This window comes from Corylus avellana, chromosome 3 (genome assembly GCF_965113065.1).
Source record: "Corylus avellana chromosome 3, dhCorAvel1.hap1.2, whole genome shotgun sequence".
NCBI lineage: Eukaryota > Viridiplantae > Streptophyta > Magnoliopsida > Fagales > Betulaceae > Corylus > Corylus avellana.
The window spans coordinates 16,480,301-16,507,036 of NC_142492.1; the positions used below are offsets into that span (position 1 = coordinate 16,480,301).

Here is a 26,736-nt window from a genome sequence, read left to right on the forward strand (position 1 = left end):
AGAAAATTCTTTTGTCACTCTATTAGGCCCAGGACTCGATCATCCTATTTGACTTAAAGAACTAATCCATACCACATGCATATAATGGTCAATCACACACATATGAGGATTTCGATAAAACAGGAATTAATTAAGTTAAGTATCACAATATGATTATCATAAAGGTGCCAATATTGAAATATTAAAGAAATATAATTAGGGCTTCAATCTAGCCCTACTAAAGTAATTAGTTACATGTAATTAAAATAAAGGGAAAAGAAAGAACTGAAAACCGCTCCTAGAAGTAGTCTCCAAATTCCCCTTTCCAAAGTTGTATGGAATTGTGTCTCCTCAATTGTCTATTTTATTGTGAGGCTTAAAGGTCTATATATAGGCCTACAGAAATCCTAGAACCCCTAGTAAACCTAAAAAATTCGTAGAGTTTAGTCCTATTACAAGTGGGACTTGAAAAACCCTAATATGGAAGGAAAGGGAATTCTGGCCGCAACTGTCTTTTCTCTAGTGCACGGGTGCGCTCGATCACAGCCCATGTGTGCTTGATCACATGTCTGCAATCAAGTCTCTTCTTGTGAACATGAGTGCAAGCCTGCGTTCGCTTCTTGACATTCTCTGGTAGTGCGCTCGAGCGTAGATCCCCTACGATCGATTGCACTATCGGAACCTCTAGCTTTCCAAATTTGCTCTTTAATGCTCGAACTTTCCATAAGTGCTTGCTTTTCTTCCAAAAGCCTACAAAAACATAGAAAACACATAAAAGGAATAAAATAGCACAAACTAACAAAACTAAGGAATTAGCAAATATAAGTTAAGGGCTAAAATATGAATATTTTGGCACTTAACACACCCCCAAACTTACATATTGCTAGTTCCTTAGCAATACGAAACTAAAAACAAAATTAAAAACAAAAAGATAAATCCTCCTTTCATGGGATGTACGATTGCATTTAACATATGCAACAAGCCTTTTAAACTTAGAAATTCCCTAGAGGTCGCATGAAGTCTCATGAGGATTTTCCAAGAATGTTACCCACAAACATTATGCACAAGTTCATGTTATCCAAAACTCAAGTATCACTCAAAACCATGGTTTTCATTCATTGCCAAGCTTAAAAAGATAAACTCTATCTTCATAATGAATTGGATTTTAAAGTCTAATCACTTGCAAAAGGCAGCTTAAGGCATCACAAGTTCGAAATAGTGTAAAGTGAACTAGCACATAAATATGAAGCTTCCAATTATTTTCAATATGTAATGTCTCAATATCTCAAAGTTCACTGAAATTCTCATAAGAATGAATAACTATGGCATAACTTTCTTTTTCTTTTTCTTCTTTTTTTCTTTTTCTTCTTGGTCAGGTTGTGCAATGTTTGGTTCCGTTAAGCTTTCTAATTGACCCATGTAACGAGTGTTAAGTCAATGACTCATAAACTAGGTGATTTTAGGGTAATAGGTGTAAAGACACCTCTAAGGACTTACTAACTCGAGTCAAAAAGGCTACGAAACCAAACTAACTATGACATTAACCGAATCAAAATTTTTCATCTTTTGACGTGAACACTCAATGCTTAATGAGGCAAGAGGTCCAGTTACTTAGTGAAAAGCTTATCAATGATCATTTTTATTTATTTATTTATATGTCAAAATATCTATCTAATAAATCATCCAGTTTCACCCAAGACATAAAAACACACACATCAGCCTTTCATGTCATACTCCAAAAATTTTGTGCTAATGTGGTTGTGTCAAATCAGATCAAACATGTGAATTCTTAAATGCCTAAAGCAAGTAACCAAACTAAAAAACTCTGTCATCGGATCATGTGTTCAAAATTTTAAGCTCACTAATGAAAATCAAATCACAATTTTTTTCAAATCAACCAAAATTTTAAGACAAACATGAACATGCAATTTTTTTAAAAAAATGGGACAAAGTGTGTGTAAAGTGCCTCCCCCCAAACTTAAATTACACATTGTCCCCAATGTGTGTATAACCTGGAAAGATCTTACCCAGTGATAAGAGACAAAATATTCATATTTTAGGTCTTAATTTACACTTGTTAATTTCTTAATCTGGTTATGTTGTGTTATTTTATTTCATTTTTGTGTTTTTGTAGGTCATGGAAGAAAAGAAAGCGTTTCCGGAAAAGTTTCAAGCTTAAAGGAAAAATTGGGAAGACCTAAAAAGTATGGTTAAGCTTAACTAATCATAATAAATAACCCATATGATGTGGTTATGTTTAATCAAATAAATGAAATGATTAAATCAGAATTTCTCAAATTAGAATCAAAATCGGATTGGATTCAAATTTAGATTCTGCATACGTCTCGGTATTTGGACCATAACTTTTAGCTGAAATATTCGACTGAGGTGATTCTAGCAGCATTGAAAAGCTAACTCAAAAGTATAGAAGTTATTGTCAAATATCATTTTCCTAATTCGGATGTGTGCTATGCCAAAATCGTCCTGCAAGGTAAGAACGCAAATTTGGACGAATCCTATTCCGATTTGGACTTAGGTTATCTATCCTAATTAGATTAGGAGATAAACCTCCAAATTTTATAGGATTACTAGGGCTTCTAGGACTCTCCTAAGCCCTATAAATAGACCTCTAAACCTCACAATACAATACACAATTGAGGAGAGACAATTCCACACAACTTTGGAGAGCGGAATTTGGAGGCTACTTCTAGGAGCGGTTTTCGGTTCTTTCTTTTCCCTTTATTTTAATTATGTGTAACTAATTACATTAGTAGGGCTAGATTGAAGCCCTAATTATGTTTCTTTAATATTTCAATATTGAAACCTTTGTGATAATCATATTGTGATGCTTAACTTGATTAATTCCTATTTTATTGAATTCCTTATATGTGTGTGATTGGTCATTATATGCATGTTGTATGGATTAGTTATTTAAGTCAATTTGGATGATCGAGTCCTGGGCTTAATAGAGTGACAAAAGAATCTCCTCACGGGTTCTTGGGTTAATCAACATAGAAAACCGAGAGTATACACCCATGCCCTAGGCTCCATGTGTTTGCTGATTTTCATAGATTTATGCTTTCTTAAAGAACAACTTAGTATACACCCATGGTAAATCCTTTAAGAAAGAAAAGAGTTAGAGTATACACTCATGCCTAATTCGTTACTTAAGAAAATCCATAGCTTAAGGAATATACACCCATGCTTAGGTTGGCAAACTTTAAGTATTCATAATATGATTGGAACATTGGCATATTGTTATGTTATTAAGCATGATTAGTAGTAGACATCAAAGCTCTACCTTTTCATTTATCTTTATTTATTTTCATAATATCAATTTAGTGAGAATTATGATATTTTAAAAACTATTCTAAACAAAATCAACAATCCTCGTGGGAATGATCTCGTACTTGCACCCTATACTATCGTTTTGATCTCATGCACTTGCGAGTAAAACATACCCATTATTATCTATTAATTTAAGTAGTATTTGGCACAACAAGTTTTTGGCGCAGTTGCCGGGAATTGTTTAATTTTGTTTAGAATTAATTTCTTTAGTTAATTTTATTTTTGTTTTAATCTCTAGTTTTACAATTTTTGTTTTGTTCTTCGGAGGTGCGCTCGAGCACCCAATCCAGTGCGATCGAGTGCACCAGTGCGATCGAGCGCGCTTCATGGTGCGATCGATTGCACATCCGGACAGCAGCATTGAAATTGTGTTAATTACGGATATGATTTATTTCTTTTATTTTATTTTATTTTTTATTTTTCTTTAGTTATTTAACTTTCTTTTTGTTTTAATCATGTTGAGAGACAATACACCTCCGGTGCGAAGACCTATAAAAAGTTCATTCAGTCCCCATTCCTCAACTAGCCATCATGCATTAATTTTCAGCCCATTGTGCAGAGCAACTACAATTTATCTCCGCAGCTGCTCAATATGGGTGCACACTATAAAGGCACACCTACACCATATTGGCATATTCGAGAATTCTTTAATCTCTGCAGAACTCAGAATGTTCAGGTTTAACTCCTGAAGAAATCAGGTTAATCCTTCATTTTTCTTTAAAAGATAATGCTAAGATATGGTACAATTCTTTGGCCACAGGTTCTGTTCATACTTGGGATGAGATGGTCACAGTGCTCTTAATGAAGTTTTTCCCAGCCCAAAAGACAAGGCAATTGAGAAGGAAAATTCTGACTTTCCAACAAAAAAAGGGATACCCTTTCTTCGAGCCATGGGAGCACTTTAACGAACTACTTCTCATATGCCCTCATCACAATTTATCTCAAGACGATTAGGTACTCGCATTCTATGAGGTTTTAAATGATCCTAACAACAGTTTTGTAGAAATTGGTAGAGACACCAGAGTACTTTGAAGATATTTTAGAATATATAATTGGCATTAGAGTAAAACTGATGTGATGTGTGCTTAATGATCTGGTGAATTATTAATTTTTTTTTTTTTTTAAAAAAAAAAAAAAAGAAAAGAAAAATTCATTTACAGCATATTTTGTGCTAAAATATTAAAGGTAATAGTGGTAGCGCCATGTAAAACCTAATTATGGTATTTATCAAAGGGGAGTGTCCATTACAATTTGCCACAATGTTTCTCATTACTTCACCTTTTCAGAACAGAGATGGCATTGACACATACAAACTGTGGTGATTATAGAGAAGTTAAGTTATACAGAATTATGCCTATTTGTTCAAAAAATTTTACAAATAAATTCACCAAACGTACGTTCTCCATAGTTAAAGAAACCAGAAATTTCATTTTGCACCGATTTTTTTATCCCGCAAGCTTATACATCTAAACGAATGTCATTTCTGTAATTACCTAGTCTTGATACTATTTTGCCTCACAAAGACCAGTGCCTTCGTCACAGAAACCATCCCTATCAAGCAGTTTCTGTGGTGGAGCGCTTAACAATGGAGAAGATGGAGTGCCATAGGCATTGCGTCGACTGTTTCCACAACCTAAGCTTACTCTGGTGCTAACACCTGTAGTAGGATTGGTACCACTTGCATACTTGCAAAGAGCCTACACGAGAAAAATAAAATAAAAAATAAAAAATAAAAAATAAAAAAAACCTAAAGATTCATTAGAAATGCTAAATGAAAAGAGTAATCATTGCGTGTATTATAGAGTCAATCAAATAAGGAAACAAATATCTGTTAATCCACGGAAAATATTAACAGAAGGGGCCAAATATACAACATCTTGGATATTAGTGAATGCAAACAAACATTTTGCAAGGGTAATCAAGTTCCTCAAATTTTGTACACAAATTCACATAGCAATAGAATCGTCTAGAAAAGAATGTGACTCACTTTTTCCGAGATTTTATAGTCTTCTACTTTTCTTACCTTTTTAATAAGATGATAAAGTGCTTCAATATCCGGGTTTCAAAAGTTGAATCTTTTTGCATTCGGTGAACCGCGCGCTACCATAACCATAGCAGTCCAAAATCCATGAGCTGTTTAATGATTATTGCTTGTCAATTGAAAGACTCCTACACAGACACTTTGGATTCATTCGTTCAGCCATCATTATACTCTAAAACTCGAATAAGTTTTAGGGTCCTATACACAAATTCAATCCAGGATATAGATTCATAATGGCTGCTTAGAGGAATACTTTCAAACCGAATTCTTTGACTATAGCTAATTTTTTAAGTAACTTTCAGTATTGCAAATTCGTTTGGGGGGGGCCTAATAAGAAGCGTTGTCACAGAAAATGATGATCAATGTAGTTAGAGATTCTACAATTTGGCTATATGCTTTGCTAGCGTCTTTGGTAAAGAAGGTACCCACAATGAGTTACTGAAACTGCTAATCATGTTGAAGCTCTTGTTTGGAAGAATATCTAGGTAGCTAAACATTAGTTATATACCAGGTAAGATTGTGCTATATAAGTAACTCTGGGGAGTTCGAATTATAATTTCGACTAATCTTTTGAAGTATAACACAAATGTGACTAGCGCTTCCATGAGTCATAACAAAGGTTATCAAAGATTGGAAGTCCCATATTGGTTATATATATTAGGTCCTAGAAATTAGTCTTACTCAAAACTTGGGTTCTAAAATGTTTTCAACACGTAAGTCTTTTGGGGTAAAAAGTTAAGTCTTTCATTGTTTTTAATATTCTGTCACTTGCTTGTCATCAGGCCATGGTTACGGATATCGTGATAAAAACTTTGAAGATTAATCAGACAGTTCTGTCACCTATGGCGTCACCTAGACATGCTAACGATTGGACTTCATGGGAAACGACCATAAAGATAGCGTTAAGCCCCTTGTTTTTTTTTTTTTTTTTGAGAAAAACTGCTGCATATATTATTCACTCAATCAGACTACAAGGAAAAGCAACGCTCCCGTAGGATAACATCCCGAATACATGCTGGATAATCTCCCATCCAAGTCATAGCAAGACCCTCCCTAACAGCACAATGAGCCAGAGTATGAGCAGCACAGTTTGCCAACCTAAACACTCCATGCATCTGCCATAGTGATAAATCTTGGAGCAATAATTTCATGTCCTCCACTAAATGACCGATCTTACTCCAATTTGTGCCTTCTGCTTTAACAGCTTCTATCACTCCCATCGCATCCCCCTCCAAATAGAGATTAGAGTGTCCCAGTTCAGCACAGAATCTGATAGCTTGAGTGCCAGCCCATGCCTCCGCCGATAAAGGATCAAGACAGCCATGCATCGCCAAGCAACGTACAGCTATCACCCTCCCTTCTGAATCTCGAATAACAGCGCCCATTCCCGTTTTGCCCTGCTGATTGCAGATCGCGGCATCCCAGTTTATTTTATTCCAGCCAAAAGGTGGGGCTTGCCAGTTAACTTGAACCCCATTTCTTGTTCCCCCCACTAGACGTTCACGAGCTAACGCATAAGCATCCACCACAACGGCAGCTTGAAGAACTAGAGCATTTGGGTGATCAAACAGACCTCCATGAAGCACAAAATTAGGTCGAAACCAAATCCTTCTTGCCAGAGTCACGAACAGATTGATCTCCTCTTCTGCACAACAGCCGATGATTGCCTTCACTAGATGACAAAACATGGGACCATCATAGGAACTTTTCTGCAGTTTTTTACCACAGCCACCCCGCACATACCTGGCCGAGGGGCATTCCCACAAAATGTGGAAACATGTCTCCTCTACTAAACCACAGAAAGGGCATAGAGGATCAGTAATGATCTTACGTTTGTATAAGTTGGTTCTAGTAGGCAGAATTTCGTGGCATGCTTTCCACAGGAAATTTTTTTCAGCATTAGGCACACTCAGTTTCCACAAAGCCCGCCATATCTCCCCCAATTCCCCTCTAGTCGAACTCTCCGGGTGCTGTCTTGCTTGTCTCTCCTTAGCAATATGATATGCACTTCTAACAGTGAATGTTCCTTTAGAAGTGCCCCTCCATGTCAACCGGTCATCCCAATTTGTGCAACTAAGGGGAATAGATAAAATCATTGATGCTTCATTGGGCCCAAAAATCTCTTCGATAAGTGCCTTATTCCACCCTTTTGTATCGCTATCTATCACTTACTTTTGCATCCGAGGCCAAGACCCTTGGATAGGATTGTATAGCATAAGTGGAAGGTAAAGGCACCCATTTATCACCCCAAATCTGCATCGTTTTCCCATTCCCAATCCGCCAAAACAGCCCCTCCTCAAGCAACTCCCGTGCCCCCGAAATACTTCGCCGTGCCCCAAAGGAGCATCCAAAAAGGAATTATTGGGGAAATATTTTGCCTTCATAATTTTCGAGACAAGACTATTCGGTGTACTCCAAAGGCGGCACCCTTGCTTTGCCAACAGAGCCGAATTAAAGCTCATTAAGTCGCGGAAACCCATACCACCTTTCTCCTTTGACTCCCCCAATTTACTCCAGCTCATCCAAGGAATATGAGACACTCCCCACCAAAACCTTTGCATAAGAGAGTTGATATTTGAGCATAAAACCTTTGGAAGCCTAAAGACACTCATACAATAAGTCGGGATTGCTTGTATGACTGCCTTTAGCAAAATTTCCTTCCCCGCTTGGGAAAGGAATTTGAGCTTCCAATCTTGAAGCCGCTTCTACACTCGATCTATGATCCCCTTGAACTCTTTAGTCCGTGACTTACCCACCAAAGCTGGAAGGCCCAAGTAGGTATCGTACCGTTGGGAACTCGAAATCCTTGCCACTTCTAAAATTTGCTCCTTTACTCCTTCTGAAGTGTTATGGCTAAAGAAAATAGTTGTCTTCCGAATTGTTAAGCCCCTTGTTATTCCAATTACAAGTGACACGATCCTCCTCTGACCAATCTTCATACGCCTCCTCGAAACGTTTTCAACCCGTCCAATAGTTAACCAAAATTCTCATTTAGTGACTTGAGGAAAGCTCTTATACGAACTTTTCAATAGGCGTAGTTACTCCCCTCCATGAAGGGAGGGACGTTCAAGGAAAAGGCTTGTTCCATGACAACAAGATCATAAAAAATGCTCAGGATGTGAGTCTAAATATGAGTAAAACTGTTTTGATACGTAAAAGGATCAGATACAACTAGGGGTGTCAAAAAATATCGGGAAACCAGAATCAGAACCGGAACCGGAAAACCGGGAAACTGGAAAACCGGTTCCGAATCCGTTGGAAAAAACCAAAAACTAGGGACCCCTGTTCCGGTCCCAGTTCTTGGCACCCGGTTATAACAGGAAAACCGGAACTAGGTCCATATATATATAATAATATTTTTTTAATATTATATATATATATATATATATATATATATATATATATATATATACACACTTTAGGTTTAGCTTCACACACTTACACTTACCCTTCCACCTCTTTTCAGTTTTCACTCTTCATCACTTCCGCCTCTCTCTCGCTCTCTCTCTCACTCCAAAGGACTCATTCAAAAGGGCAAAAGCATGACTTCCTTAAGGATAGAGACCAGGAGGTCAATTGCTTCAAGTTCAAATAGGAATAGCAACTTCCTGTTTTGATATCTCCTCAAATCGAAAGGAAGTAGTCCCTTCGTGAGCTTTCAGTGCGTAAAGGTGATGTTGGCTGTCTGATTTGATGGGTCGTTTTTGTTGGGTGTCTGATTTGTTGGATTGTTTTTGTTTACTATTTTTTTGGTTTGGATCTGTTCTGATCTATTTGTTTTTGACATTTTGTTTTCTATTTGTGGGGCTTTGTTTTGTTGGAGAGAAGGGGATGTTGGAGAGAGACGAGAGAGATCTTGGGTGATATACTGATATGTTGCTGTTAAATCTTTGATCTGTTGCTGTGAGAGAGAGATCTTTGATTTGTGGGGCTTTGTTTTTGAGAGAGAGATCTTTGATATGTTGCTGTGAAATTTTGCAGGTATGGAGAGAGACGAAAGAGAGAGAGAGAGAGAGATGAATAAGAAATAAAAAACAAATTGTACAAAAAGGCTAAATGGCTAATAAACGTGCAAAAATAATGGGCCCAATACCTGGAATAAGACTATTTTTTTTTTTTTTTAAAACCCGGTTACCCGGTCCGGATAACCGGGTACAAACCGGAGTACCCTGGTTAATTGGGGTAGGGAACTGGTTTCCGGTTCCGGTTTCCTAAAGTCAATAATCGGGATACCCGGTTCTAGTTATGAAGTGAAAATCCTTCGACATCTCAAAGGTAAACCACTTCAAAGCAACCAAACCCAAGAGAACGCTTCACTTTAAAAAGTTAAAGTATAGACACAAACCCTTACAACTCTTGTAAGGTTAAGATTTTGTATGAACAAGCAGCTCCCCGCTTGCGTTTGCTCCAGTTCCTTGCTAGCCAATCTTCTTATAGGTGAACTCCTTACCGACCCGTTAGTAGACTTCAAAACGATTGAAGGAAGTGTAAGGTATGGCTTGAATAAACTGAACTCCAAGAGAGGGAAAGCTATATAGGATTAACACAAAATTCTCTTGGGATAACAATGGTGATGCTAAACAAATCCTCACAAGAAGTTTTAAGACTCAAAAATAGTCTATGCTTCACGTCTCGCAAAGAAGACACCCTATTCTATTTATAGGAAAGGGAAAAGGCACCATCAATGTGTAAAAAGAATGGATTTTTACTAGCAATTTTTTTGAGTAATGTTAAGGACATCTTTTTATCATCTTTTTATCCTCCTAAAGTTGATGTGGCTTTCAAAATCACCATCGAATCAAAATTCAAGAATGATTCATATAAAATTTAATGGTAATTTTAAAAGCCACATCAGCTTTAAGAGGATAAAATGAGGATAAAAAGATGGTCCCTAGCATTACTCAGTTTTTCTTGAGGCATACGGATGATCCAAATCCATTAGTACAATCATTAGGATTTCAATGCTCACTTTGTTGACAAACCCAACAGTGTCAACACGGCTATGTAAAGGGCCAGGTGATGGAACTTTTTGTGATAGCAATCGTCAGCATGTTAAGGTGACGGTCCAGGTGACAAAACTCTCTATGCTAGCAAACATTAGCATGTCATTGTGAATAAAACTCAAACCCCAAATGCACATATTTTAATATGGAAAATAAATCAAACCTAATATGGAAAACACACAAATATGGATATTGCTTTCTTTAACTTAAATGATTCTCAATGGAAAGTGTCACATTCTACAATTAGAAATTCAAAAACCAAAGTTACCAATACAGAAGAACAATGGTTTGAACATAGCAACTATATTCTGAATTAGGACACCAAACTATGATAGAAGTAGTGCATGTACTTCACTACAAAAATTCCCATGTTTAAAAAATGAAAAGCACATAGCAACCATAAGATATCATTTTTATTCCCAATTCCCAGCTCTAACGTCTCAAAGAACATCCATCCTCAATCAATCTGATGTTATTGACAGTCAACACACACCAACAAATGTGGTAATTTGTAGAATTGACCACAACTTACTGATCTTAAATATCACTAATATTTTTACTTCTACTTACCAAACAAAAACACAAAAAAGAAGGAATTTTTAGTTCTCTCATCTGAGTTCTATATTATGAGCCAAAGAATATACTATCAGAAACAATAACAGATTTCAATCATGCATGCAACTCTCCAATTAATAGCTGCCGTCAAGAAATATAGAAATAAAAGTTGAATGTGAAAACAATGGGTTCACTTGGGACGGTAGAGAGAGCAACGGCAACGACTAACAGTGAAGTAATTTTTTCCTTGACGACATATCTCGATGAGTAGGATCCTATTGAGCACTATCAAGAATATATGGTTGCTTCCAAATAAACTAAAATTACATAACCCATCTATAGAATCAAGCATATTTAATACTCATCCCAATTCCCATTAATCATTAGAAAAACAGAGAACACATGATTTAAGAATATTGGCTGTGAATTTAGGCAATCAGATAAGTATGTCTTTAGTTTCAGCTTTTAATTAATGGCTTTTGAGAACCGTTTCATTGAAGCTCTTTTCTTCTTTGGTGCACAAATTTAATATTCAAAGATCAGCAAATACATCAAAAAGCAGCCCATACTTGGAGAACATAATTTTGCTGAGATACCCAATTCCGTTATTTGTTTCTATTTCAAGAAACAAAGAAATAAAAAACCCAAAATCAAAGAGAGATAGAGAGCGAGAGAGAGAGAGAGAACGTGCATTTGTTTTTATTTCAAGAAACAAATAAATAGAAAATCGAAAATCAGTGAGAGATAGAGAGCGAGAGAGAAAGTGCCTTAGAGATCAAAATGTTAAATTATCAGTTGTCTCAAAAGCTTAAGCTGATAGGAAGAGGTAAATTTTTAATCACTTAATCAATACTTTAATACTCCCCTTCACGTGTGGGCTCAAACTTTCTTTTAATTGGCGAGACGAGGCCAAACACGTGAAATATTTAATTTAAATGGGGTGAATTGACGGAGTCAAGGTTCGATCCCAGGATCTTTGGCTTTGATACCATGTTAAATCACCAGTTGTCCTAGAAGCTTAAGCTGATAGGAAAAGGTAAATTTAATTACTTAATCAATACTTTAATACAAAAACGGAAAGAGAGCGGGAGAAAAAGAGAGAGAGCATGCCTTAGAGGAAGAAGAGGAAATCAGAGAAGAAAGAAGAAAGTGAGGAAAACATAATTGTGGTTAGAGAGAAGGAAGAGACGGCGTCAAACTGAACCGGTTCAATTTTAAACCGGTTCTATTTTTAAAATAATGTATTAAAAATCTGGTTTTGACATTTAAAAGAAAAAAAGTTTATGCCACATGTCGCAATTTTAAGGCTTTTCTGGGAGGTGATTCGGCTTTTATATATGTATATATGATATATGATTAGGATCGAGTGTCATAGTTTGAAGAATTCAAAGAGGCGAGCCATAAATGCCTCTATGAGTAGTGAGTTTGAGTTTGATGATTCCAAGGACTCCAAGGAGAAGAATCTTCGTTTCATGGCCTTTCCAACCACTTTAGAAAGTATTGATGGCACCACTTATGGTGATCCTTACTGCTGATTCTTGTGGTGAAGACTCATAAGATGACTCTGATAATGGTCTCAGTCATCAAGGGGCCTATAAAAACTTTTTAAGGAATGTGTGAAATAGAAAAGATTGAACAAAAACTCCTTAAAAAATTTAATAAGGTTGAGGCTGAGAAAGAATCCTTGTGTGTTCAATTGTTTGATGTTAATGCTGTTTTGGATTCCTTGAAAGTTGACAACTCTTTACTTTTGAGTAAATTTCAACGAAGCGTCTAAGTTTGATTATCTTATGGACTCTTCCACTACTACACTTGACCCATATTTTGAGTTCTAAGAAGTCTTATGGTCACAAGTATAGACTTGGTTTTGGCCCAAACACTTCCTCTTCAAAAATCACACCTGTCACTAAGAAAAAAATAACACTTGTATGGATGATATTGTTTCGGAAGTAGCTGATAAGGGGAAGCGAGTGTTGGTGGACAATAGGTACAAGGTTAAGGGTTTTAATCCTCGTCGGATACAACCTTCTTCAAGCCATGTCCCTAGTTGCCACCTCTGTGGCAAAGTTGGTTACATACAACCTCAGTGTCGTCTTCTTAGGTCTAGGAACAATATAAAAGTGACCACCCCTCTAGGAAAGCAACCATCCCACAACGAAGAACGCTGTCCTTATATTGGATAAGCTTGAAGTTGGTAAGGGACTTACTTAATTAGTGTAGGTAGGTTGTAGTATGGCTAGGATTATGGTGCATGCATTTCTTCATGTGTCCTAGGACACTCATAGGATTATGGTGCACTTCATTTGTTTTGTTGTTTCTTTTTCATTTTTGCTTAGTTGTTCGCATTGCACTTTCAAAAAAAAAGATTACAAAAAAAAAATGTTGAAAAGAGACCTTAGTCATATGCACTTTACTTAAGTATCTCAATTTCCACATGTTTCTCATTATGTCCTGCTATGTACCATTTTTGCTTGAAAATTGATTTAAATGATGGATGGTGACTTTTATATGTGTGCACTTGTTAAATGGTTTGGTTAAGCCATGCTGAATTATTTTCATGCACACTTTGTTTACAAGGTTGAGGTCTGGCAGCATGTGTGAGGTTTGGTAGGCAACCTTGTGTGTAGAACTGGTAATTACTATGACTAAATTGACGACACGCCAATCAAACTAGAGATGAAACACCAATTATATCACATCTTTCAATAATAAAGCAAAATGTGATTAAAGATCACGCGTTTAAAAAAAAAAAAAAATGTCAAAAGTAAAAGCGAACACAACATTTATAAATATGTCCATGAAATCCATAATTATAGAAAAAGCTGGTGTTCTTTCATTGCAGAGAAAGGTGAAATGTCAAATGGACTTAAGTGCTTCTAATTATTGCTTTGATTAAAGAGGAATGAGTGCATATGTGTGTTTTAGCGCTGGTAGGTATAGGGATGGACTTTTGATCCCAAGGGTAACCTAGTTCTCATGTGAGCTAGCTTGAATTGCTCACATATGTATGGTCTTTAACCTCTCGCTTGTGAGCTTTATCACACACTACACTTGACATGGTTTTAAGAAAAACAATTTTTTTAAGTGCTTTGTGTGTGAAAAACCATCATATTTGTATAAATTTTGTACATTATGGTACACATTGTGATATTTTGGGTTTTTCCTATTGTATGTGTTAGGAAATTAATCCTATTTCCCAAGACCCGTGAGATGCGAAAAATAAGAAGAATGCGGAATAACAAAGATAAGCAATCACACACGACACAAAGATTTAAGTGGTTCGGCTTACAAGCCTACATCCACTGGCGGAGACGACCCGGAGAAAATTCACTATCAAAAGATGGAGTACAAAAATAGTAGAAAGAAAATCACTCAGATCCCAAAGCCCCAATACACCCAAATCTCACTGTCACACAAGAAAGATTATTCCTAAAATAGAATACAAAAGACAGATGTACAAACTCTTCTTTTGCTGGAACAGATGGCGGCTGATCTCTATTTTCTTCTCTCACTCTGCAGCACTCTTTTTTCTTCTAATCACTTGTTTTTAACTCCTCCAAAAACCACCAAGAAGAAAACACCCTTGCTGCCCTTGTACCTCCTCTTAAATTCTCTCTTTTTCTCCTCCCCTCGGTGCTTCACGTTTTTGGCACACACAAATTCACCTTGTGCTTTGTTCCTTATATAACTCTCCTTTTACATGTTGGTCTAGGACTCCTACTATAAGTCAAACAAGGAGTCCAATTACACATAGGAGAAGGACTCCAAATCAAACTTGGACAAAAGTCTCCTAAACCCAAAAGGAGTAGAGAACTAGTGGGGCCCACGTGTGATGGGTGGCAAGTCACACCTAACAATCTCCACCTTGACTTGAATCCCATCAAGTCTACCAAAACGTGTCTCCTCCAGATGTCTCCGCCTTAGCCCCCAAGGGCAATCACACTCTACAAGTGTCCCTCAAGTCCAAGCGCCTCTTGAACTTGAGCATAGGACCTGATTTAGACATAACACTATGCCTCCCTATCTGTCCCGTCGACCGTACAGCTTTATCCGATGACTCTTTCTTCCTGTAGACCCATCTGCACCCTTTAGCCTTCTTTCCCTTGGGTAATTCTGCCGATTCCCAAGCTTTACCACTCCGTAGTGACTCCACCTCTTTCAGTGTACTATTCTGAGTAGACGATGGATCTCCACTACAAGCCGTTAGAGCAAAAGAAACCACATCTTCAAAGCCATACCTCTTTGTTGCTTTTCGATCCTGTTTCTCTTTGCCTCTTGCTAAAGAATAAGACTTTTCCCGGTGCTGTAAGTTTCTTGAAGATTTTCTGTCATCACATTCATCCGTGAGTGAACACTGTTTATCAAGCTCCACCTCCACGAATTGTTTCTCTTTCTGCACTGTACTTTCAGAAAGATCATCTAAGTTAACAAACTCAGACTTCTTCGGTTCCTGCTCTGTAACTTCAGGTTCTGTACTTGACCCATCCTTGTACATAGCACACTCATTAAAAGTCACATTCCGACTTCTAATGATCTTCCGATTTTGATCATCTCAAAATCGATAACCGAAGGCCTCATCTCCATATCCAATGAAGAAACACTTTCTAGATTTACCATCTAGTTTACTTATAGCATCAGACTCAACTTGGACATACGAAGCACAAGCAAAAACTTTCAGATGTGAAAGATTTACCTCTTTTCCACTCCAGACTTCTTCCGGTAGTCTATGGCTTAGGGGAACGGAAGACCCCCTATTTATCAAATATGCAGCAGTGCTTACTGCATCAGCCCAGAAAGTCTTTGGTAACCCAGCATGCAACCTCATACTCCTAGCACGCTCATTGAGAGTTCTATTCATGCACTCAGCCACGCCATTCTGCTGCGGCATTCCCGGGATAGTTTTCTCCATTCTAATCCCATTCACTGCACGAAACTGTTTAAACCCCCTGTCTTCGTATTCTCCTCCATTGTCTGATCTCAAACACTTGAGCTTCAAGCCCGTTTCAGTCTCAACCATGGCCTTCCATTTCTTAAAAGTCTCAAATACATCAGATATACTTTTCAAGAAATAAACCCATACCTTCCTGCTTGAGTCATCAATAAATGTGATGTAATACCGCGAGCCTCCAAGAGATGCCACTGGTGCGGGACCCCACAAATCCGTGTGTACCAGCTCCAGCTTTCCAAGCTTAGGTGCTTTGCCAACTTCCGCGAAACTCACCTTCTTCTGCTTCCCTATGATGCAGCCTTCACACAAATCAGACTCAACTGACTTTAACCCCGGTAGTTTCCCTTTTGACATAAGTACCTTCATCTCTTTCCCGCTCATGTGCCCAAGCCTTAGGTGCCATAGTTTTGAGTCAGCAGTCGTATCTACAACAGCATCTGTATCCTTGCTGTTCGTGGTCATATAGAGAGTATTTGTTTTATGACCAGTAGCCAAAATCATGGCTCCCTTGCTGACCTTCCACTTTCCATCGTGGAAATGAATTGAATGCCCTTCTTCATCAAGCTGTCCTACTGAAATCAGATTCTTCTTCAGTTTCGGAACATGCCTGACCTTCTGTAGCTTCCATACCGAGTCACTGTGAACTTTAATGCGAACATCGCCTAGGCCCACAACATCCAGCGCCGTTCCGTCAGCCAAATACACCTTCCCGAAATCTCCAGCAACATAGTTCTCGAGAATTTCACGGATCGCTATCGTATGAAAAGATACTCCTGAGTCTAAGACCCAAGAATCAAGGGGACTGTCAACAGAAAGAAGTAGGGCATCATATACTTCTTCTGTCACTACGTTTGCATAATCATTCTCAGTCTCCTTCCACAGTTCTCTGCAATTCTTCTTGTAGTGGCCAGTCTTGCCACAGTTCCAACACTCAGGTTGTTGGCCGAATCTGAATTTGCTTCTCCCTTTTCTGGAATTTGATTTGCCTTGACCAGAGTTTCTATCTTGTCCTCTACCCCGAGTCTCGAGGTTTAAAGCAGCACCAGAACAAGAGGCTTCACCCGCATCTTTTCTGCGAACCTCTTCACTGAGAATCAAATCCCTGATGTCTTCATAGCTTAGTTTACTCTTTCCTACAGAGTTACTCACAGCCATCCTCACTGCTTCCCAGCTATTGGGCAAAGATGCCAAGACGATCAACGCGCGAATCTCATCATCAAAATTAATTTCCACCGAGGACAATTGATTTGTGATGGTGTTGAACTTATTGAGATGATGTGCCACCGAAGCTTTTTCCGCCATCTTTAGGTTGAACAATTTCTTCATCAGATGCACCTTGTTGTTAGCCGACGGCTTCTCATACATGTTTGACAAAGCCTTCATTAGACATGCTGCGGTCTTCTCCTTTACAACGTTGTGCGCAACTGATTTTGACAATGATAACCTGATAACTGCCAGGGCTTTACGATCAAAAAGAGCCCACTCGCTATCATCCATGTCGTCGGGTTGTTCTTCCAATAGAGGTTGATGAAGATCCTTCCCATAAAGAATATCTTCAATTTGTACCTTCCAAAACCCAAAATCTTTGCCGTCGAACTTCTCGATTCCCATCTTTCCTTCTTCACTTGCCATCGCTCCCACTCGAACCAACAGCTCTGATACCAGTTGTTAGGAAATTAATCCTATTTCCCAAGACCCATGAGATGCGAAAAATAAGAAGAATGCGGAATAACAAAGATAAGCAATCACACACGACACAAAGATTTAAGTGGTTCGGCTTACAAGCCTACATCCACTGGCGGAGACGACCCGGAGAAAATTCACTATCAAAAGATGGAGTACAAAAATAGTAAAAAGAAAATCACTCAGATCCCAAAGTCCCAATACACCCAAATCTCACTATCACACAAGAAAGATTATTCCTAAAATAGAATACAAAAGACAGATGTACATACTCTTCTTTTGCTGGAACAGATGGCGGCTGATCTCTATTTTCTTCTCTCACTCTGCAGCACTCTTTTTTCTTCTAATCACTTGTTTTTGGCTCCTCCAAAAACCACCAAGAAGAAAACACCCTTGCTGCCCTTGTACCTCGTCTTAAATTCTCTCTTTTTCTCCTCCCCTCGGTGCTTCACGTTTTTGGCACACACAAATTCACCTTGTGCTTTGTTTCTTATATAGAAGCTTAACTCTCCTTTTACATGTTGGTCTAGGACTCCTACTATAAGTCAAACAAGGAGTCTAATTACACATAGGAGAAGGACTCCAAATCAAACTTGGACAAAAATCTCCTAAACCCAAAAGGAGTAGAGAACTAGTGGGGCCCGCGTGTGATGGGTGGCAAGTCACACCTAACAGTATGATTGTCACATGTGATGGGTCTCCTTTGAGAGAGTTCTCTCTTGTGCTGATTTTCAGCTTTTGAAGGGTTTTGTCTGTGTAGACGTCAGCACAGGTCTTAACTGCGTGATGACAGTTCCATCTGTTGGTTTCTGTTGGAGCATTTTTGGATCAAATCACAGGGTTCAACCTCTTTGCAAGCTAAAATCAAGGTATTTCGGCAAATCTCTGCTCCTTTTCTAGCATTTTTCGCTTTTCTCATGAACCTATTGTTTGAGTTCTTCCCTTTGTCCATTGTGACAAAAATGGGGAGAATGTTAACAACAGTTTGGGACTTTGCTAGCTAGGGAGTTGTGCTTCATTTGAGGGGGAGTTATCACTACTGCAGTTTTATAGTTTTAACTCTATGTATTCATGATGGCATCTCCTTTGTCTTTGTTTTCTTTATGTTAGGATGTACCGGTATACATTTGATATTTTGGTTGTACTGACTTTTTTTTTTTGTTTTTTTCAATATATATATATATATATGTGTGTGTTTGAAAATAATGGATAAGTAATTAAATTTACCTCTTCTTATTAGCTTAAGCTTTTGGGACAATTAGTAATTTAACAATATGTGAATAGATTATTCTACTTATGTCAATTTTGGTTATCAGGACTCACATTTTGAGATTTGATTGTTTGTGACCATATTGATCTTATGTTTTTATTCCATATCCCAATGATGGTAATGAGTTAGTTTGATGTCATTTCAAAGAACGGGTAAATTAACATGTTCGATCAATAAAAGTTTAGTAATGGTTTGATAGGCTGAAGTTAGGGTTGTAAAATGTTATTTACTAGTAGTAATTTTTAGATTTGTTTTCCTTTGCGACAAGGTATTCCTTTTTACACCTTGAAATTGGAGTTCATTTTCAGACTGAATTTGAATCCTTATTTTGGACCAATATGGAGTCCAATTTTTACCAATCTTGCTGCTTATAAAAGGAGTAAAGCTTAGGTCCAATGTTTTTCATGTTTGTGGTGTCGAACGACACTTCAAGAAAAAAGAGTGTTTTCTTTTCAAGTTTTTCTTTTTTGTGTGACAATGAGATTTTGGTGTATTGTAACATTGAGTTTTGAGTAGTTTTCCCTTTACTATTCCTTGTACTTTATCTTTTGATAGTGAATTTTCTCAACGTCATCTCTACCTGTACATGTATGTAAGCTTGTTACGTTAAACTACGTAAATCTTAGTGTTAAGTGTAATTGATTTATTTTTATTTTGCTCTTTTCTATTTCTTTGAAATTATAAAATTATTTTCTCACAACGAAATATACGGGACTTATTGATTGTTGTCCAAGTTGCCCTTCACTTAGCTAAAAAATGCTCCAAGTGAAGAGCCCTTAAGGCACTTGCAGAAGGTTGTGTACCATGAATTTGAAATCATGAGCATTAATATTCCATACTAATTAATCACGAGATTAGATTTTGAAAAGTATTTTTTTAGTTTTGTTTTGAAAAAGTGTTTTGATATAATATAGAGGTAAAAAGTATTTTTTAAGTGTAATCCATGATTGAAAGGTATTTTTTATTTTGGAAATAGAAAAGCATTTTAAAAACAATTACCAAACGAGACCGATCAGTACTGTTGAAGGAGGGAAAGCAAGCATTCTCACACCAAGATATGGCATCATACAACAATTATATACCTGTTTCTGCGGAAGGTCCAGAACAGCATCACTGAAGTCAGCACCTTCAATGAGGGCACCCCCGAGGTCACTACGAGTGAGAACTGTTCTAGCGAGCACGGCATTTGTGAGATTGGCTTCATTCAAGACCTAATGATAAAAGCCAGCGTATCATATAATTCTTCATAATTTTTAATCAACAATAGAGAGAGGAGCCGGTCCCTTAATTCATAAAGGTAGAATGGTTATTTCAAATTTTTTGGGACCATTCTATCATATGAAATAGAGGAAATCGAGAGGATCCTTCTCCCTCATTAAGTTCAATTTGCAAAAGACAGGTATTTTTCATGCTTTACCATGCGGTCCATCAACGTGTCGCTCAAATCCGCACCTAAGCCAAATGCGAGAAGAAAACAAAAAATTACTCCAGAAACCAATTTATTAAACAAAAAAATCCATGATGTTGGACCGTTGTGGCCCATAGATATCCCTAGCTTAGACCTAAAAATTGGAACGCCAAAGCTAAAAACTAATAGAAAATGCTACACATTCACTTTCACACTTTCGTCGTAGCAATGAAAATTATCATTATATTTTAAACCTAACAATAATTGTTAATGACTTGTCAGGGAGCGTGCATTTGAAAATGTAGGCGTGTTTAGCATTTCCCAAATAAATATATCATTTTTGGACCCTAAATCCTAACTCCAGATCAACTCAAACCCTAGAAAAAACAAATAAAAATAGACAATTTCCAGTCTAACCAGAAAACAGAATCCAGGCTAATCGACCAGGTCAGTACGATTTTTTTTTTTTTTTTTTTTTTTTTTTTTTTTTTTTTTATGTCATTATTAATTGAAAAACGGTGGCTTATTTTGCTGATACTACTCTTTACTCAATTGTAACTTTTTGGCTTTGGCCTTATGGATTTTCTTTTGCACTGATAGGAATTTATGCCTTTGAGACTTTGATAGGAATTACCACTTTCCTTTTTTTTTTCATTGTTTTATATTTGTATTGGGTTATACTCCAAAACTGAAAATAAATATAATGAGAGACATCCTAATTCCTTTAGCTCATATCCTTCGTGAGATTCAAGGCGTTTGGGTATATCCAATTGGGTTTGAGATTATACCAATTGTTTTTAGGGAAAATTATCAACTTGATTCCCGTAGTTTGACCTTGAGAAAAGTAAATTTACGTGTTTTCAAAATGAAATTATAAACCCTTCAGCTATGTTTTTGTAACAAACTGATTTCTCTTTACAAATTTTGATTTTTTTTATAGAGCCCCTATGAAATTATAATATTACTCTAAAATAAATAAAAAATTAGTTAAAAAAGAAAAAAGAAAAAATTTGGTTTAAGGGTGGCTCTGGCTGCTTGTCCACCACCACATCTAACCTTGTTATGGGGTGGCCAACCACCCCATTAATTAGTTATAGGGTGGTCAAACCATTAATTGGACCGGGGTGTTACAAACTTCCTGTCTTAAATTCCTAACATTCTCGTCAGGATCACATCATGTTGTGCTCCAATACCACATGACCTATCGTTACTAGGTGGTTTTAATACTACTTATAACAACTCAGAGAAAAGCGCTAGCCACATTTGCGCTATCACCCCAAAATAACTAGTAAACTTGGAGTTTCCCTAAAATTTATTATAAAGCATAGTTTCACCTAGTAACTATGCAATATGGAATTTAGCATCCATGACTATCTTTATAAACCACCCACTCTATATTGGCTTCTTCTCAACTTCCCAATATGGGATCGAGATGTTACAGAATGAAACATTTTTCTTTACTTGGGTTGAGCAATGAGTTTCTTGTTATTTTTAGTCTTACGTATATTTTGCATATTTGGAGCATGTGTAGAATATTCATTGCTAAAATACATGAGCCGTTGATGTGTGTATCATGTGTGCTCATTTGACTTTTGAGGGAAGAAACATGGTTTTTCTTTTCCAGTTTCTTGTTGATAAATGAGCCATACATTGAGGGGAGTTTTTGATATTGTGACTTCAAGATCTTGAATTATACTTCATACATTTTCCTATCTATGATCATGAGTTGTGTTTATTTTTTTCTTGTTCCACATATGTTTTAATGTTTTTGTTGAGTGTTTTTGGAAACAAGAGAAATTTTGTCAATCTGTGACAAAAAGGGCGAGTAAATAGGAGAAGATGAAGGGATGTCTCAGCCTATTGGTTTTGTCACCGAATTGCCAAAGGAAGAGTTTGTTGGTTTCTTGGTTGGCAAATATTGCTGACCAAAACGGATGCTTCGACTACAAAGTTTCATCTCCATGCAAGGCCGTCTGGATGGGAAGCAAGGCTGTCCAGATGCTCGAAGAAAGTAATTTTTTAGAGAGCCTCGTCTGCACCTTCATTTGCAAGCCTTCCAGACGAGATAGAAAAACAAGAAAACCCGAGAGCTTCGTCTGCAATCTCGTCTGAACCCCGTCCGGAAGCGCCGCTCCAAAAGTTCCATCTTGCGATGTTTCCTCGAGATATGCCCTAGCTCCATCCGGACGAGACTTCTCCCCGTCCGGACAGCCATGACTAAAACATACACATTTGGCCGTGTCAACTTGCTCTGTCCGGACGGCCCATGTCCCCGTCCGGACGGCCCATGTCCCCGTCCGGACGGCCCATGTCCCCGTCCGGACGTCGCGTACATGTTACAGTTTGAATTGAATGTAAACTGCGTCCTAGGTCTAGGAATTAAGGGGCTATTTCAAATACATCTCTATAGAAAGGGAGGGGTACAAATTTTCACCCTAAAGAGTTCATGAGAGGCTTTGCTTAGAGAGAAGAATTGTTGTGAGCCTAGTTGTTCCTCTTAGAAGATCTTGTTAGTTTGATTGTTTACTTCAATTGAGAAGTCTATTGGAAGGATCCGGTAAAGGAGAATCACGTTGAATAAGATTGTGAGCGAAGAGACGAGTTCGAGGCTTGTCGATCTTACAGAATCAAGGTCTTGCATCGAGTTGTAAGTGTCCCTAGTATCTGTAATCTCTGAACATCTTTTAATAGAGATTTCCTAGGTTTGGCTGCCCCGGAAACGTTTTACTTTTAGATCGTTTTCTAAAAAGTTTCATCTTCGTCACCAAAATCATTGTGTCTGATTAATTTACTATTTTGATTATTTTGGTGATTGACTGTTTATAGATTCCTTCAATTAATTCTGCATGTTGTGTGATACACACCTGTTAAGCATTTTTCACCATGGCAAGGACAGGCCGAATTTGAGGGCGAATTCTTTCCAACCTGGAGAGAATGATGTAGATCGACGAGCATCGTCTGCAAACTCGTCCACAGCCCATCTGTACGGTCATCAGCCCGAGAGCCTCGTCTAACACACATCCAGACGCCTATGTTATTTTCGTGTTTTACTAAATTTGCACCTGACAACTTTTGCTAAAAAGGTCATATCTAGAATTTCTGACCTCTAATTGGAGCAAGCTTTTCGGCATTGAAAAGATAACTCAAAGATATATAAAGTCATGTTTCACGAGATTTGGCTAATTCAGATGTTTACTAGGTCAAAACGGGTTGTAAAGAGAATACTAGAAAGCTGGGCAGAAATGTTCGTGTGCAATCTTGTCCGGATGAGATTGCAGCCGAGGAGCAACCAGAGCGGCTTGTCTGCAACCTCGTCCGGACGAGACAGACGAGCCCTCCGTAGAAGTTCGTTTTCATGGTTTTTGTCCATGGCCGTCCGGACGGTCTTAAGTGCCGTTCGGACAAGCTCCGTAGAAGTCCAATTCCGAGTTTATTTCGTATTTTAATTAGGTTTAGGGTCTCGGAGCCTATAAATACATGCTTATAGGCTCTAGAAACGTAGTTGTTGATTATTATTGAGTTTGTTTAATAAGAATAACTAAGAGTTGAGTTTCTTTTTTTTTAAAAAAAAAAGCCTAAAAAGTATCTAGCGTTTTAGAGAAGATTTCCTTAGATCATTGAAAGAATCTAGATCTATAAATACATATCCGCTGCTTAATGTTGTTATTCACTGCAGCCTACTAAGTCACGCTGCATCATTCTCATAGCACCAACTTTCTTCAGATTTTTCTTAAATTTAGGGAATCAAGACAGTTTTTGCTTTCTTATTCAAACAAAATCCACAATAACTTCCATTATCTTGTTTCTATACTATTTAAATATTCAAGAAAGAGCGGAAAGAGAAAGCCACTTTTTTAATAAAAAAAATGATAACGAAAGCAAAAGTGATATCTTATATCTAAGGTAGGATTTTTGGTTCCCTTAACCCTTGGTTTAGGGAATACTAAAGTAATCTATTTCAGTAGGCTTTTTTGGAGTTTTCCCTACATGTGGAATGGAACGTATGCGAGTTGGGTTGCCAATCGCATCAAACTACTAAATTGTTAAAGAAAGATGAGGGAAAGACCCTTTGTCAATTGTATACATATCCGCCAACTCGAAGCGTTCCCCCATTTTGGGGAACAAAAGCTCTAGTAATTCATAAAAGAAGATCGTTTGAATCCATACACAGCATGGAGAAGAACAAAAGGTCCAAGAATTAATTAGTAAAGAAAATTGGTTGAAATCCATTGATGCTCTTAAGCTGACAATTTGGACACTAGAGCCTAGAGGTAAGAGGAAACAAACGAAAGTTTTCATGTACAACAAGTATTTGTGATGTTGGAACTTGCAGGCTCTTAATTTCCTTAAATGTATTTATTTTGTCCAAGAGTTTCTTTTTCCCTATCGATAACACAAATTGTTAAGATGACAACGAGATTACCTGAAAAATTTGCCTTGTATGCAACTGCTTTCTCGAGGTATGCACCATTGAATGTTGAACCGCTAAAATCAGATTCCCTCATATCCGCGGCCGTGAAATTGGCTCTTCTGGATAAGTCATTTAAATGTATTGTTTAACTAAAAGTCTAAAATAAAGATAAACGTTAATTAGATTTAGAGTTTCAACTTAAAACTTCTGCTTAAATTCTCACTTGCTCTAAAATCATAATCTAAAAAAATATATAGAAACATGTAAAATCACCTGAAATTTTCATTCACATGTACTGCTTTTCTGCATAACAACAAACAGAGAGTTTTAAGAAGAACAAACACAGAGTTTTAACAACAAACAGGGAAATGTACCTGAGGTCTGCAGAACCAAATTGGGCTGCTGAACCAATCCCAAATTCACCTCGAGTAGCAGCCTCAAACTTGTTGAGATCAGCAAGAGCAGACATGTTGGAGCTGAAAGTAATAATGGCAGCTGCCATCGCTGTCGAAACCAGTTTCCTCCATTTCTTTGATTCTGACGAGTGCCTAGAATAATCTTCCTTTTCAAGCAAAATTCAGTAAGCTATGGACTATTTGTTGATTGTTGTTAATTATATGCTAGAGCCGAGAATAAATGTACTCACCGCGAAAAGATTTTTGCTTTGGGTCAATCTGACAAATTATGGCAAAAGGCTTTGAGAGAAACTGGTGGGGGTTTGAAACCTTTGAAATTGATGAAGAAATGTTAAGGGTTTTTACGGATAATGGGGAGATGCAGAAGAGTGCCATTGCCAAATTTCTTATATTTTGAAAAAGATGCAAAAAAGAGGTGACAAAAGGTTTAGGATTAAGTAGCACGTGGACGTGAGGGGGTCCTTTCCTTTTGGCCACTTATTTTGCAATCAAGGATTGGTTGAGATGCGAACACGTCCTGCCACTTCTTGTTCTTTGATGATAATACTATGTACAGTGTCTCGGAAAATTTCCTTAATTCAGGAAAAGATGGCATTTTGGCATGTGCTATTACAGTCGGAACGAAGGCCCACCTACTCAATTCTGGTTGCTCACTCTTGTGATTTGAGTTCGGTTGCTAAGGGATCGGAGCTACCCAACTTTCAAAAAATACTGTCGTTCAGTTAATAAATTTGGAGGCAAACGTACTCAAATCATTCTATGGCACACGTCAACATAATTATTTCGAAGTTCTATACAAACTCATAAATTTTCATGCCAAATGATTATGGTTATGCATATCGCTATCAGAGCATTTGAGTTGGCCCACGGGTTTTTCTCATAGTTGTGAAAATTTCACTTCATCCAATTGGTTCTAAACTTTACAAGCATATGTAAAACTTCGAGGCGATTATGTCGACTAGTAACACGAAGTGATTTGAGTTCATTTGCTGGAAGATCGAAGCTACCCACCTTCAAAAAAAATTTGTCGTTCAGTCATCAATATCAGGGAGCAAATGAACTTAAATATCTTTGTGGCACCCGACGACATGATCGTCTCGAAGTTCTGCACAAACTCGTAAATTTTTGGGCCAAATGATAATACACCAGCGTCCGTTTGGCGTTTAAGTTAATCTAACATAGTGACTAAGAATTAGTGAGATTTGTGCACGAAATACTCCATAAAAACACTTTTTTCGAGGGAGCATGAAATTTTAGAAAATTATTATTTTAATTATGAATGTGTGCTTTAGTTTTCCTTTTTCAATAAAAATTGGGTTTTTTCTTTCCTATTAGGATTTGTTTTCCTTTTTCTATAAGGATTTGTTTTCCTTTTCCAATTAGGTTTGCTTTTCATTTTCCTTGTTAATTTAGGAGGTGCTTAGCCTATATAAAGGCATCTAGTCTTTGTTGTTTTTCAATTCAATTTATACTATCAATTAAATTTAAATCTTTCAAAGTTATTTATCTTTTTGCTTATTTGGGGCACTTAGGGATTTTCTCTTCCCTATTTGTCATTTTCTCTCTTCCTGAGTTCTCTTTTATATCTTCAATTCTTACTTTCTGCTGCTATTATACGCTATTAGAACAATTCTAGTTCTGCCCCGCGTCAGTACTGATGGGGGAGAAAATTCA

The 26,736-nt window shown here is 37.4% G+C and overlaps 1 protein-coding gene and 1 non-coding gene across 4 annotated transcripts; both read right to left on the reverse strand.

The window, feature by feature from the left end:
* Positions 1-4,157: 4,157 nt before the first annotated feature.
* On the reverse strand, positions 4,158-4,265 carry LOC132176761 (small nucleolar RNA R71). The gene has a single exon (XR_009439615.2). It is a non-coding gene; the product is annotated as a small nucleolar RNA R71 (small nucleolar RNA).
* A 368-nt stretch (positions 4,266-4,633) lies between these two features.
* Positions 4,634-25,469, reverse strand: LOC132173281 (Pentapeptide repeat-containing protein). 3 transcript variants are annotated; one of them, XM_059584734.2, is made up of 7 exons: positions 25,293-25,469; positions 25,021-25,204; positions 24,920-24,949; positions 24,659-24,765; positions 20,245-20,279; positions 19,910-20,038; positions 4,634-5,024 (listed from the first exon to the last, which is right to left on the reverse strand). In XM_059584734.2, the coding sequence occupies exons 1-7, from the start codon at positions 25,435-25,437 to the stop codon at positions 4,833-4,835; spliced, it is 822 nt and encodes a 273-aa protein (XP_059440717.2). In that variant the 5' UTR covers positions 25,438-25,469; the 3' UTR covers positions 4,634-4,832. The 3 variants fall into 3 exon arrangements, with proteins under 3 accessions (XP_059440717.2, XP_059440718.2, XP_088371180.1); XM_059584735.2 differs by having other exon boundaries at positions 25,021-25,208; positions 25,293-25,378; XM_088515054.1 differs by lacking the exons at positions 25,021-25,204; positions 25,293-25,469 and having other exon boundaries at positions 24,659-24,795; positions 24,920-24,939.
* Positions 25,470-26,736: the final 1,267 nt, after the last annotated feature.

Bases quoted from the DNA above. Each gene is read 5' to 3' on its own strand.
- LOC132173281 (XM_059584734.2), bottom strand. From the start codon at position 25,437: ATGGCACTCTTCTGCATCTCCCCATTATCCGTAAAAACCCTTAACATT. The intron at 24,766-24,919 runs GTGATTTTACAT...TGACTTATCCAG, and splicing joins CATGTGAATGAAAATTTCAG to AAGAGCCAATTTCACGGCCG. The intron at 5,025-19,909 runs GTATATAATTGT...TTTCTCGTGTAG, and splicing joins TGGACCTTCCGCAGAAACAG to GCTCTTTGCAAGTATGCAAG.